Here is a 15,586-nt window from a genome sequence, read left to right as displayed (position 1 = left end):
TTCCTTTTGGTGTATTACTGGCAACTCACACAGCCCTGATTCATACCATTCAGAGAGCCAGCAAATTAAGAAGTGATTAAGAAATGAGTAATGGATCTAGGAGTTTGATTCAGGTCCTCTTCAGCAATACCAGAATGAGCCCAAGTTCAATCAGCCACAGAACCTGTAAGCTTATACAAGATAGCTAAGTATATCTTTATTTCCAGCTTTCATTGATCTGAGCAGAAAACACTGGCAGAGGAACACATCTTACTACATGGATGCTCAAACTCTGATTCACTGACACTGGGCAACCAAGCTTCATCTTTTATAACATGGATTATCATTTTTGGTGACTTCTTTAAAGGAACCATATGATTTCATTAGAATCTCAGCTTTTTTATTGCTTTTGTTTGTTTGTTTCATTTTTTAAAGTAAATTTCTGATTCTCAGAAATGTGCTAACGAGTTTCAAAAACCAAGAAGACTCAACCTAATTTCAACAGCAGAAAGCAAATAGATCTATTGTATATTCATTTTAAATCACTCCCACAACACTGAACTCCCTGTGCAGGCAGCTCTGCGGGTGGCGTGGGGTGGCAGTAGCTTTTTTTGCAGGCACACTTGTGATCTGAGATAACATCTGCTCCTCTTTCCTCCCAGCACTTGTATTTATAGTCTTTTCCATCTTTTATTTTCCTTGTTCGTTTTCTTCCTTCACACATCTAAACTGCTATTCCATCAGTTTCTTCCAGGATGACTTCCATCCCTTTTCTCATCCTTTTCCTACTCCCTTTACCCCCAGCCTCTTCCAGCCCAAGCACAATCACAGAACAGATATATAAGGCCAGGACTACAAATGAAAAGAAACAGAAGAAAGGTGAGCTGGGGGAAAGTCATCCTCTTCTGCTATGCTCATAACTCCTATGTGATAAGGGAGACAGGGAGGGAGGGAAGTTTCAGTATTTCCATTTGATCTCCCTGTGCTTTTCTACTTTAAAAGCAATATTTGCAAGAGGAAGTTAGAGAAGTGTAAGGGAAGATGTGAATTTTTAACACACTCAATACTGATCACTCACAGGGTGTGGTGAAAGCCTGACTGCAGGTGCTGGTCTGAGGAGCTACGTTGCACAAGGATACCTGATACCCAGAGAAAGATTTCCTGGACTGAATAACCTTATTCCATCTCTCCTACCACAGGCAAAAAGCATGAGTGCTTTTGATGCCTTCATAACCAAATCATGTCTACCCACTGCTATCTCTGCTGAGGTGGAGGAATTTAAAAGTCCAGGAAACTTGGTAAAAGTTCTAAGGGCTTAAACTCTTTTGAAAAACCTCACTACCATCTATTTGTACCTTTGGAAACCCAGCCATTGCACCACTTAATCTTGCAGAAATGACTAAATCTTGCCATTGCCTTAGTTTGCCTTCACACATAGTTATTTCCTTAACTGGAGTCGTGCAGCACTTAATTAGAGGTTCAAAAGCTTCAGCTGAAAGTAACAGCAGCCAGATGCTCATCATTAGACCCTGCCACCTGGCACTTGCTGTTCAGGGAAGCCAGCAGGCACCTTGTTCTTGTCAAGCAGCAATTGGAAATACATCCTGAATTCAGTGAGTAGAGGTGAGAAAGCAGAGCTTTTCAGAGAGCACTGGTTTAGCAGCACTGCCTAGAGCAGTCTTCGCTGCAAACTCCATGTGAATAATTATTGAAAGATGGGTAAAATGAGGTAATAATTCCCTCATTAGGATCTGTTAAAAGAGATAGCTGCACTGTGGTTCCCATTACAAAAGCTGTGCAAAATTTACCCTATTTAATCAGCTATGAATTAGTACTAATTTCAGCAAGCTTATCTTTCTAAATGCATACATTTTTAGATGCTCTAAGGCAAGCCTTAATCATTATCTTTTTTAGTATCCAATGCTTTTCTATTATTTTTTAAGGACTTTTGGAAGGTCTACTTTGATGAAGGAAGTTTAGCCTCTCCCCACCACCACGCTCTGCTACCTCTTGAGGAGACAGTGACTTAAATTCAGTGTGCCAGCACAACACAGGGATGGCAATCACAATCACATCAGTCAGGAGAGCTACTCAAGGAGAATAATTCTACCCAACCCTGTGCCCTCAACTGCTAAGTGTGAGCAAGTACAAGGACAACTGAAATCTAGCTCAGAAGAGAGATGGAGGGTAGCTAGCATTTCACTATCATCCCACCTCTACAAGGAAGAATAACAGAAAAAAAGGGTATTAGTTGGCAAACTGTATTTGGATACCTGACACCTCCTTTGGCTTGGGTTTTCAAATCCCTTCCCCACCAGTCCCATCCTGTTTTTACCTCGTGGGAAAACTCCAGGGTCCATGAAAGTTGCCATGCTGAAGTTTGCCAGTACAAACAAGAACACGAGCCCATTGTACACTGGGATGGCTGGGGAGATGGCTTTTGTCAACCAGGGGCACCTGTGGAGAGGAAAAGGTATAGGTAAAGGCTCTTCTGACTGCTGCATGTAGTTTTTCCCATTCCCCATCATCACACAAGGAAGTAGTCTCACCCCCTCCACACCATGCAGCAAGGCTGAATTTGCAATTTCTCAACAGAAATTTCCACAGAGCCAATGTCAGTGAACTGAAATACACTGCAGACACCCTCTGTAAAGCCACTTTGTTCCATAGCACATAAAGCACCAATTGTTCAGATGGCTCATAGGGCTTTGCAGCCCTATTGCCTTATTTGCAACCTGGCATTTTGCTTCTCTGTGTAAAACCTTCATCTCATTGTTCCATTTCTGTTTACCTTCTATATAGCCTTGCTGTAGTTGGCTTTACTTTCAATTTTCAGTGACACGAAGCGTAACAGGACTCTTAAAACAATCTCTCCACAACTGGTACAAAGAGAAGCATGGTCACTTCTCACTGTGGTTCCATGAGTAGTTTTCAACTCCAAATAACTCTCAGAACCAACATTACAAAACCTCTACTTGGGAGAGAGTTTGGTCAGACCAAGCACAGGCTCTGCAGGTGTCAGCATAATGTAAGAATGCAATATCAAAAATAAAGTGGATGGCATCTGACATGTGAACACTTCAGAAACACTGGCATTACTTTCTGCCCACCTGGCAAACATATCTGAGAGGAATTGAAGATAATGGGTAAAGGAGAGAATGTAGGAGACTTTGGGAACAGGATGGAGAAATGTTTTAGGAAAACTGTCCTGGCTGCAAAGAACACCCATCAGTAGCGGAGGGCAGGACCATGGAAGAAAACAGCCTTACATTCACTTAGCCACTGCAAAGTGGCTGTAAAGCTCATCTCTAAATACTAGACCAAATCTACTTCTCACCTCTGCATAAAAAGGTTTGGTGTTACAGGCTTGCTGAGGGTAAAAATCTGTTGAATCTCATAAATCTTGCAAATATAAATTAAGAAAAGTGTGGGAAGAAGATTCTCTTCAAAGAAATAAGACCTCTCACTGAGTGGCTCCTTAGATTTTCACCTTCCTTGTCAGCCAGGGACTCTTCCAAAGCTGCACATAGCCATTCAGCAGCAGTACTTAACCACCATTAGAAAAAATCATAAATTGACCAACAAATTCTGGATTGCATTTTGCCCAAAATAACATCTAAGGGTGAATCTGGCTGTCTGCCAATATGAAGGCAGTGGAGAGAATGAAAAAAGAAGAATAAACATCCAGCCTTCTCCCAGATCTAATTTGCACCACTTGTGCTACCAATATGCTGTTTTGAACACCTGAGAATGGTGTCACTGACCTTGAAGAGACACTGTTAAAAATGCCAGCATTAACAGGGCACCATGCTTTCTCCTCCCATTTTTTTTGTAAGCAGGCAGGAAGAGGTTGGTTTGTGCTCCCCTCCTCCTCACAGCCAGGCTTTTAACATTGCACTGTTTCAAAATGCTTTAAAAAGGAGCCTGAAGCAAGTAAAAGATAGACAGATCTTCCCCAGGGTGAACAAACTCTATAACTCAGAGCAAGGTATGTCTGTGGCCACGGTGAACACCCAGGCTGACTAGGGAAGAAAATAAAAAAGAAATCTTGTCACCTGAGTAAGGATGTATTGCTATAGGGCATAGGGAGGGAACAGAAACCCTGGGTGTCTGCTGGGACTGGTCTGAAGTAGGGAAAGGCCCAGGGAATTAACACCTATTAAAGAGGATAAGAAGGGGCTGAAGGCTCAGTGGAGGAGAGCTGAATTTTTCAGCATTCGGGATTTCTTTCAGGTGATTGTGGAGCTGGAGTAAAGGAGCAGGTCTTGTAGAAAACAGATGGAGATGAACTGGCTCAGACAGACCCAGCTGAAGACAGCTTGACTCCATGAGGTACCCAAAGACCCTTAAGCTCCCCAGGAGGAAGAAATTCAATGTACAGCGAAGTCCTACAGACTTGCTTCCATGCTCAGTTTTCCACAAAGCAGCTGCCAATGACTGAAAACCAAAGCAAGGCAGAAGTACCTCACTTGCCATGAAATGTGCCTCAGTGACCTTGCCAAACAAGCTTGAGGCCTGTCACTAGCAACAGTTCTACCAGATTCTTTGGAGGAAAGTAACAGAAATCCTGAAATAATCAGTTATGGAATAAATTCTACCCAGGGAATGGTTCTTCCCTCCAAATTACAGTAAAATTAGATTCAGAAATGGGCATGACTGACTTAATATCTTCCTGTGAAGAAACTGCCTACACAGAAAAAGATTATGAAGTTACCCGTTGCTTGTCAGGCATGGAGAAGAGATTTCCTTGGCAATAAAGTCAAGTAAGTTGGCAACCAAGGGACAGGAAACCCTTTCTTAGAGAGAACTAGTTACACAGAAAAAGATTATAATGAGACTGTCTGAGATGATTAATGTAAGCATTAGTTAACATTCTCATTTGAGATTTGCTTTGTCATGGTCCCAATAAATATATCAAAATACGAGGAAAAATGTTAGCCATAAGCTAAATGAAATAGCTCATTTAATGGGTAAATAGTATATCTGAAAATACTTCATGGAAGTTGAAATAAAGGATAGAGTGAGTCATTGTACACATTAGCCAGAAGGTCTGTTCACAATCTTTTTATTTTTTTTCTTCCCAGAATCTTTATGCAACATCACAGATTACATAAAATTAGATGGGACAAAAGGGGCCTCATTTGTAAACTAGACTGAGTGATAAAAACAGATGTAGAGATTAATTCCTGGCTCATAACTGTAAAAATGTCTGAAAAAGAGAATGTAATTGCTACTAGGATTCCCCCCAAAAAATGATGCATCCTCCCTGTCCCTCTCTGCTAATGCACACAAATTTTCAGGCACAGTAACAGAAATTCTAATCCAAGTTTGGCAGGTTGTTTTATCACTAATCCATCATGCAAGTCTGGCTTCTGACCCTCTGCACTCTCTGCCTTGAGAAGGAAGCTCCAGGAAGGTTTGAGCAGGACCTGCAGTGAGTTTCTTTAATGTTGTGCATATCCTCTCTCCAGGAGATCTGCTTCCAGCAGTAATAATGCTGATCCATGGGACAAATCTAGCTGATGCTTTCAGCTGCTTCTTCTATCAGAAACAGTTATGAATCCAGGTACACAACCCAGGGATCCAAAGTTTTCTTTGGTTAGTGAACCCAAAAATTTGAGGGGCTACAGTCTTGTGCATCTTCAACTCATCTCAGAGTGGAATTAGACAGTGTAAAGTTTACTGTGAATTTTACAGGACCATACAAATGAAGTAGAGCCAAAAGTAGTGTACAGTCCCCAACCAGAGCATCAACATCACATTTTTCTGAGACAAAAACTAAACCCCAACCTTTTTACTGTGCACTGATATCCAGGAGAAAACTACCAAGTCCTAACCTAGTGCTTTTCTATTACAGCTTAATTATCAGAGCAAGCTGAACCCTTGGTGTTTGCTGGAACATTTGCAGAATCAAGGTCAAAATCAATGTCCTTGGACTGCTGAAAAGTTAAGTGATGGAACACACTACCAGATGTCCTATTTTGCACTTGTTTTTTGCATCATCAGCTAGACATGCCTCACCTGGCATATCAACAGCTCAGAAGACTCTCTGTTCCCAATGGCCATTGTTCCTCACTGCAAAATCAATGTTTAAGTTCCAGGTTCATGTAAAAATAAAAGTATGATGGGTGCTCTATTCTAAATTAGTTCGGATCCTTCACTTGAACCAGAAGATCTAAAGGATAATATTGCTACTGTTATGGGCACCAGCCATGCTACATCATGAACTGCTCCTGAGAGAAACCTTTGATGGTTTTGTTTACTGCAGAAATCAAAAGCCAGCAAACGCCACCAAGATAATGATGTAGCTCAAGTTTTTCTGAACAAAGCACCCAATTACACAGGCAGCATTTCCCTCATAATTATAATTCTCTGACATAGAGCAAATTTCCTCATAACTCAGGGTAGAACAATTCAGGGTGACAGATTTAATATCATTTATTCTATTTGTCTTGAAACCCTATCCTAAGAAAATGGAAAGTTGAAAAGATGAACAAATAGGCTCACACAACTTGCCGGGTGTCAGACAGACTTAAGCATCATCATCTGTCTTCATCTCCTAAAATAAACAATAATCTCTTCTGCTTATTTGTTTGCTTTGTAGCAACACATTTGTGTCTTACAATTATAGTTCACCTATAATTAATTTAATACAATGTTTTTCTTGAACCTTGCACTAAATTAAGATTTTGTGTTTGTTTGTTTGCTTTTTAAACCTTACACACTTAGAGAGGCAGGATTTAAACTCTACAGCCAGGCTGGTGGTCCTGGTATTTACTTCCCTGGAATCCAGCATTGGGCACCCACCACCCTCTCCTGACCTGGGCAGGGGTGAGGCACAGCAGTCCTGCTGAAGGGCTGCTCTGTGAGGATGTGCCTGTGATTTACCAAGTAAACAAGGCCAGTGATTTATTTTACACCCTGTTTGGAGCAAACATATGTGCACACAGGGTCCCTCAGGGTGCTGGGTGCTTTGAGGCCAGAGAATAGGAGCAGAACATGGAGCGGGAGGCTACAACCTTTCTCTTTCTAACAGAAAAACAGTGAAATCTGGTTGTGTTGTGCACAGAAAAGGTGCAGGAACCTCAGGAATAGAGACAGGCACCCAAACTTTAGATAATTACCCACACCTGATACGACCCTGGTGATTGCCATTTGGCTGTGCAGCTGCACCTAATATTTGATCTGAGACTGCAATACCTCCTTTCCTTCAGTCTCAAACAGATGGCTGATATGCAACACAACAATTTATTTCTGGACAGATCACAAGGGAAGGCTCTACAGCATGGAAAATAAAGCATCTCTTGTATCAACTTGTATCTACCACTGGAGTAGTTAAAAAATAATATGAAAAAGCTGATTTAGTGCATGCAAGCAGAAGGAGCTTAATGAAGTAGGGACTAATTAGATAAGAGGGGTCAACAAGAAAATATAATTTGACTAAGCACTGGCACTAATTTCACTAAAAACTTCTGAACTGTGTCCCTAGGTCTGTAGCAAACTGCCCTGGTTTGATTTCTCTCTAAAAGTTTCTAGCCGAGCCCTGACTGTTAAGACCATCTACCAATTTGTGTACTGTAAAATCCATGTAAGCAATTTCTAATCATCACCAGACCTGACCAAAGATTTAACATGTCTAACATTATCCCAATATCCAGCAACCCTGAGAGCTGGACCCAAACTCCTGAACTGCCTGAAAGCTCTCCTACCCCCAGAGAAACAACAGTCTGGATGGTTGAGATGATACAACTATATGGAGGGATTGTTACACAGGAAAGTCCTCCTACTCCAGCATGGTACAAGTGGGACCATAAATGAAAGGGCTATCAAGTGACTAAACCTGAAATCCCACATTTTAGAAGAATTCTAAAGTAAGTTCATACCTTAAAGCCCATTCCACCAGTGTACACCACCCAGTTTGTACCACAGAGCAGAGAAGGGCAGAGCTCTCTTAGTCTTATGCAGTGAAAATTTAACACATTCTCACAAATCCCAGTCTGGGATTTTTCCATTTCTATGCTCTTTCCTACCCTGAAATCACAGAAAAGTACCTTTCTGGAACAGTAACAGAACGGGGAAAAAAACCGCTAGTTTTCCATTTTTTTGGCACTACCAAAGGTAGCTTGGAGATTATTGTACATCTAAAAATATTTTCCAAGGTAGTAAAACATCTGTAGGTTTTACAAGGTATCACTGGAAACAGCCAGGAAAGAGTATATCTGAGCATAAATAACCAACATGAATCAGGTCTTGCGAAAATGGGAGTCTGAGGATAGCCAGGTCCTTTGCTCAGCTCTGCCACATCACATTTTGATAAATGAACTAATTTCTGCACCATATCTTGCTCATCAGCAAGATTGCAGATCATGTATTGTTGCCATAGCACTACACCTTCCCTGTGAGTACAACAGTTGTACTGATGGAAGAGATACTGAAGTAAAGGGTAATGACTCTGAATGTTACATAAAAATAAGAAAAGAAGAAAAAAATACTGGAGAATTTACTACTGAAAACCAGAATCAAATCAGACCTGAATGCTACATGGAGCAGCTCATGCTGGTGATAAGTGGGAAATAGCAAAACATCTACTGTGGGTTTCCACATACAGTTACCCATCACAAGAAGCTAAATAAAACCTCACAAGACACCACAAAAAATCCCAAGAATTACATAAGCCCCTTCCTAATTTGAATAAAGCTGAACACTACATACAGAGGTTCAAATCTATCACCTGCTTGGTGGTGTTAAATTATTCACAAGCAATGTGCTGGGCTGAAATTCACTCAGGTTTAACAAGAGCTGCTGGAGTTTCAATGAACTTTCCATTACACCCTGGATTCTCTCCAAAGGCTTGTGGCTCATGTCTGGCAATGCACAGATCAGAGAAGCTAAACCAATTAAAAAGTCAGCTTGAGATATAATAGTCCTCGGTGAAAAGTCTTATCTGGGCTGAAGTAAAATACACCCTACCCTTTTCACAAAGCTTCTTGAAATCTCTGGAGCATGTTCCCTTCCTCTCTTTTTAAAAAGGCTCCAAGACTCAAAAAAGGCACCACAGTCATGTGAACTGAGGTGAGAAAAATATAGGGAAGCAATAAGAATACCAATAACCAATTCTGAGACAACCACAGAGATAAACATCTACCACCAAACCCAAGTTCAGAAGCCATCCAACCATCCCAGTCCTATTCCACAGGCACAGACTGACCCTGTAGCCAACAGGCAGGACAGTCTCTTGTGAGCTTTACCTCATGTGCATGGTGCACAGACAGGACTGGATTGTACTGGACTCAATGCACATGGTATGCAAAGATGCCCTCTGCATGCTCAGTTGTTGCTGGGAACCCAGAAACCTGGTAAAGCACCCAAGGAAGTAGTGAAGACAGTTTTCTGCAGGGAGCTGCATTCAGTTGCTCAGAGCAGCAGGGCTTGGGCAGGCAGGGACTGGGCTCATTTGCAAGTACAGATCAAAACAGCAAAATCCTTCTCCACACAGTGCTTTGAAATTTCCATTGTTCTGCAGTGAAACAAGGACCTACACAGAGCTGGTTAGCACTTACTGAGTGGTATACATGAAAGCCCAAGGCTGAGTGTCTGTTCTGATGTAGTTATAAAGTTGTTAGAATGCTGTAGCTTCACTTGAAATGGAATTCAAGCAACCTGGCCTAGTGGGAGATGTCCCTGCCTATAGAGGGCTGGATCTCGATGTTTAAGGCCCCTTCCAACCCAAACATTCCATGATTCTATGAAATGCCTAGCTTTTTTTTGCACCTTACATTGAAGGCACCCATTGTGCATTGAGTCTAGCATATGCATTGGCTGGATTTCAGAGTACATATTAACATTTTTATATTAGAAGGGTAATGCTCACATCAAAGTGAGACAGCAGGTCTTCATGGCACTTCAGGCATCTAATGGGCTGCAAGCAGAGTCACGCTGAGCATCAGTAAACCCTCTGGTGCCTTGTGGAAAGGAGTAAATTGTCAGTGCATAGGCAAAGCAGAGTGGTTTTGAGCACAGATTACAGAATGAGCACAGAGATACAGAGACAAACCCCCTCAGGTGATGCTCTTGGGTTTTCTTTCTGAGCTCTGGACTTTGCAAAGCCTAAAGTACTATAGAAGCTGGAAGAGGCAAGGACAATTGTAATCCAGGGCTTCTCCAACATGCACTAACCTTTTATCAATGTGATGCTGAGCAGCTGGAACCAAACCCCACTTTTTTCAGAAGCTACTGGAGAGATGAGTATGTGAGCGTCCTTTGGGTCACAACAAAAAAGGAGCACAGTAAAGAGTTACTGCAAGATAACCACAGCAGGAGAGACACTACTTGCTCTGTCACACTGAAAGTTTTAAATCCATTTGGTTAGAGAAAGAAGGAACTGCTGCCCAGTAACATTCCTTTGCAGTTCTGTCTGCATATGGCTGGCCACCAGCATCTCTGTATTGCAACAGCTGAATGACTTCCAGCCTGATCCAAAATTCACATAAGGGAATTATCAAGCCACAGAAACCTCACTAAATGGGAAACCAGAGAATTACCTCCAAAAGACATGGTATGAACCAGAAACTTATAACACAGCTGAGCTCTCAAGGCATGTGGATGAGCTGCTCTCAGTCTGGGCTCCCAATGTGCACGATTTCCAGCAATAACCACAGCCCAGCTGCCCAGAGGGCATCCAGGGATCCAAAGAAACTTCACAGTGGCTGAAAGGGATGCACACGCTGAGTTTCTCTCAGCATTTTCAAAGCTGCCGTGTGGAATGCAAACTGCTGCTTCTAATTTGTAAACATCAGAATTATTAAATTAATGCCATATCTACCATAGCAGTGCTAAAAGGAGACAGCCCCTCATCTTGTGTCCACTGCAATCTTGTTTCCTTGAGTAATGAAGAACATGCAATTTATTTTGGTGCTATACCACTACTGACCTTCATGATCTTCCAGACCTCTCGGCAACCTGGAATCCAAGTTTTTGTTGGATAAATGGAATTGCACTTGCCAGATCCCATGCCCCTGTGATGGAAAAAATGCACAGCATAGCTCATCTCTGTCTGTAGGCTCCTCTCCAGTGTTTTCCTTGTACTTGTCCTTGTCAATATATGAAGGAATCCATCAGCAATGCAGAAAAGATGAGGTGGGCTGCTCCTACAGAGTTGCTTTTTAAAATAAGTTCAGACTTTCACCAGCTTAATTCAGATACACCTGGGGTGATCCCAGCTATCGGCACAGAGGGATTTGTACAGACTTTGCTCACTGTGTTCTCAAATCACATACTGGCAGAACATATTTAAGTACCCATTAAGTCTTTGAATTAATGAGAGACAGTGGTGTAGCAGAAGCAAGGTAGCTAATTTTAAGTATGCTGTGATGAGAGATGGGTAAAGAATCCATGGATAAAAACCATTCTTATGCAGGGGGATGGTGATGTCAGTGAAAAGATACAGTCTATATTATCTGTGCTGTAAAGTCAATTTGACTTTTTAGAGATTCCTTTTCCACGTGAGTTTCAGCAGAAAGAAACTAAATTTAACAAGATACCATCTTTTTACAGCTACTGAAGAAATAACTTAACTAAAAGAAAGCATCTATTCGATTAAACTTTGTGCCACTTCACAATGAGCCAAAATGCTTAAGAAATGCTCAGCATGAGATCTGAACCCTGTGATCACATCCTTTGTGGACTAGCAGAGAATTGACCAGCATGATGTTCTTTCCAAGATGCAGGGAAAAAGAAGAAAAAAAGAGGACACCAGCAGAGGCAGCCCAGGTGTCTGAGCTTAATCCCAGACAGCCTGGATGCCAGGGTGCCTGTCATGGGTCTGCATCAGAGCAAGCAGCCTTGTTAAAACTCTGCCTTGAAAAGGGCTGCAGGGGCTGCTTGGGGTAGTGAACACCAGCAGGAAATATCTTATTGGAGGACTTATCTCCCCATCATGTGTGCCTCTTGCTCCATGAGCTGGCAGTGAGATGCCAGCTAACCCTTTGAGGGACATGGCATGGCCTGAGCTTGGAAGGACATAAAGGACCATCCAGCTGCAGGCAAGTTCTGGAACTGCTGCCACAATTTAGACATTTGGGTGGGCATGTACCATACCCAATATCCAGCCAGCTCTGACAGATCTTCAGCTCTCTCTGCAGTGCTGGAGGAGATGGAGAGACTTATACAAAGGAGGGGAAGGAAAATCCTACAAGGCTGGTAATAGCAGTTAAGTTTCTTCCATGTCTTCAGAGAGCTGTTCAGGAAATTTTCATCTAATTAAGACCAGAGGGTGTTGCAGACTTCTTTGGATCATGTATGGCCTTTCAAATCTGGAAACAATACCTGTCCATAGCCTGAATAACATGCTTCAGAGCTGCTACACAGATTATTTTATCTATGCAAAAGCTTGCCTTCACAGGGTGAGGAAGCCAGTCCTAATCTGAATTCTCTGGGTTTAAGGTTTCTAGACACATAAGCAGCAAAGTTACTGCAGTTATTGAAAGTTTCCTGCATCAACTAGAAAGATTAGGGATTTCATATTTTACAGAAGAGATGAACAAACCAGAGATAGAGGTACCTCTATTGCAAACAGAAGATAGTGTACAAAGTGTAAACATTCTTATATATCAAGTAATGGATCACACATATAATAACAAAACAAAAGCATCTCTTGGAATCCCAGCTTTAATTTCCCCACAGTATATCTTCCCAAAGGATATAGATGGAAAAGCTCACCATATAATAGGATTAGGGCAGATTTCTGGAGGCAGGTTCTCCTGCAGGTAAAATCTTATAGAACCTATCAAAATCAAAAATGCTTTGGGGGAGTGATAAAGCACTAAAATAATCCATAGCAGTTGTCACATTAACAGTCATACTTTTTAAATAAAATGGTGAAAAATAGCATCACCATCCTAGGTCTCAATGTTTCTGTCAGCTTGTTAAAAGGAAAAAGGGAATATTTGATTTTGTGCACAAGTATTCCGTTCAGGTTGATGGAAAACAAAATTACTTTGCTCAGAAAACATCCTAAGAGATGATAGCATCTTAATTACAGAGAGAGGGAAATGGGATTTGAGCTGGTATGTGGATCTGTTTCTTGCCAATTCCATTCTAAAGAGCAACAAGGCAGTGACCTCACCAGCAGCCAGGATGGCAGGGGGACGTGTCATTGCTTTACTTGTATATTATTTGCTCTATCTCAAACCCCATAATTTTTAAAGACAGAAGAGCAGCTTGCTCACATACTGCAGTGGACACAGAGCAGCTGCTTTGTCACATTCCCTGCAAATACCTCAGTTTTCACTAAAAGCCAGTGGTAAAAACACCACGGGCTTGTGATTTGGGGAGGCTGATTTTTGCAAGGGTCACAAAGTTATCAGAAAAGGTACAACTATGCTGTGGGTCTGGTGAACTAAAGACTTCAAACTCTGTTTCCACGATTCAGGAACTTAAACCAGGATTAAAATTACCTGAGATGGATTAAGAAAGTTTAACAGACTGCCAAGTCAAAATGGGACAATTAGCAGTTCCTGTACCAAAATAGCAGACTATGGAAATGCCATTTGTGTCACCATCTGCTACCAATAATGCAATAGGCAAAGAATTCAGGAATTTTTTTTAATGCAACTTGCTCACATTTCCAAGAATCAAAGTGAATAGTCAGTTCAAGCATTATGCTTTCCAGATTCCCAGCTGGGACCACAATGAGAAGCACCAAACCTCTTATGATTTAACTGTTGAGAAATTTTCAGGCTAAGCTTTCAAGCAAGAGGTTTGGATACAGATCTGAACTTTGGGATGTTTTGTCTCTGGAGTTCTACCATTGCTTCCAATGCAATAGCTAGCATTAGTATATGTACTTTTAAAATACCCAGTTACTCCTGAACTTTGATGAAGCTCATAATTAATGCTTTTCCCCCTTGATTTCATTTAAAGATCAGGGACCCTCGTTTTGCTTTTCAGAAAAATGTGAACATTTACTTCTTGTTAAACAACTGTCACGTTGTAATGAAAATAATTTACTGTTCAGGTTTTCTGAATGAAAAAACCCTCCCTTTATCCCTCCTGCCCTTCCTCCCTTTAATATTTCCTGAAATTCATACGCTGCAAGCAAACTATTTTTGGCTTATACTAAAAAACATCTTAAACTCTGGCACACCTTACTTTTCATTCCACCACAGAGACATAATCACAGCTTGCAAAGTTAGAACTGCACCCTTGTGCCCTTTGATTTGAGGGGGTGGAAATAAATTAAAAAGATAATAATTAGAGTATACCAGTCACTACAAACCTTTTCTGAAGCCCTTTTATAAATTTAGTATATAATACAAACAGCTCCCTCCCATCTTCTTGGTCTTGTATGTCACTGTCAACATTTTTGGTAGGGTTTGGTTGGTTGGATTTTTTTCCATGACGACTGGGAAGCCCTAGAACAGACCTACAATTCAAATTCTGAAGAAAACTTTGAAGGAAACTTGTAACTTCTCAAAATGTAGTACAGTGTACCTGACTCCAAAGGGCAATAACATGGCAAAAATGAACTATGTTCTGGGAAGCCAAATCCCTGAAGCACCCTTTGGTGAATTATGAAAACCAATTTCTTTTTCAGAGCCAAAAAGTCACTTTTTCATATCTGAATTCCAGGTTGCATACTTGAATCCTAGAAAAAATATTTTCACTCACTGGACTATAAAAAGGCTCCTTTTTATTTATTTGAGGAACCATAGTCAAGTAGTTAGAGTAAGTGGCCTTGTCAAGGATTATGTTTTTCAGCACTCTGCCTATATAGTGTACAATTCAGCAAGTTCTTTACTCTGGGAACACTTCACCTTTACCACTAACTGCCCTCCCTCAGCAGTGTCCTGAAGCTTTCTTTTTAAAAGAATATAAAGATATGTCAGTAAAAATTAATTGGAAAGTATTATAAACAGCCTCAAGAGAAGCTCATCAACTAGTGATAGATACAGATTTACTGGAAGAATGGCTGAAATCTGTGATTACCAAAACCAGACTAGTGCATCCTAAAATCAATCCTTAAACACCGCTACAGGTCAGCCATGAAGATGCAGATGTGAAGCAGGGCCTACCCTCTTCCTCACCTTCTATCACTCCCAAAGATCCTCACTTGCACTTTTCATACCTAATGTTCTGGCATGCTGACAGGCCTCTTGCCACACACTGCAATTAGAAAAGAGTATTTTACATTTTTTGTTCCTCAGGCATGAGTGACCAATCAGTTCTTCAATATTTGCTGCTCAGCACTAAATATAGCTATTATCGAGGTCAGTCAAGTCTGGGAAGTCTGGTTAGCAAGGACCAGATCAGTCAAGTAACTGACAAGTTAACAAACTTGTTTTCTTTCCATGGTGATTTTTTTCTAATGAAACAAAAGACTGGTTCCTGCCTTTTCTCTCAAAATGGTGTGCTGCCCATACAAGCACTTTAACTCTGTATTTACTTTACAAAAGCATCGTGTTCTTTCTTCTCCCTCCCCATGACAGCTCAAGGCAAACCACAGTCCCTGGAACATCTGGAGGCTGTGGTTTGAAAGAATCCCTTCCAGTCATGAAGCAATCATCTTTGCTGAATTAATAAATACTTAAGACTTGTATTTCTGAATTGC

At 41.2% G+C, this 15,586-nt stretch overlaps 1 protein-coding gene across 3 annotated transcripts in view; it reads right to left on the bottom strand.

The window, feature by feature from the left end:
• The window catches only part of ZDHHC8 (zinc finger DHHC-type containing 8), a 102,972-nt gene that overhangs the window by 23,062 nt on the left and 64,324 nt on the right, over positions 1 to 15,586 (bottom strand). For 2 of the 3 annotated variants that reach the window (XM_030460620.1, XM_030460622.1), the window contains one exon: positions 2,315 to 2,436. In XM_030460620.1, coding sequence (XP_030316480.1) covers positions 2,315 to 2,436 — 122 coding nt within the window. Of the gene's footprint in view, positions 1 to 2,314; positions 2,437 to 9,850; positions 9,942 to 15,586 lie in introns of all 3 variants that reach the window. The other variant, XM_030460621.1, reaches the window with a different exon arrangement.

This window comes from Calypte anna, chromosome 15 (genome assembly GCF_003957555.1).
Source record: "Calypte anna isolate BGI_N300 chromosome 15, bCalAnn1_v1.p, whole genome shotgun sequence".
In the NCBI taxonomy this organism is placed as follows: Eukaryota; Metazoa; Chordata; class Aves; order Apodiformes; family Trochilidae; genus Calypte; species Calypte anna.
The sequence above is the reverse complement of the archived record's forward strand: the minus strand, read 5'-3'. Positions and strand labels throughout refer to the sequence as shown.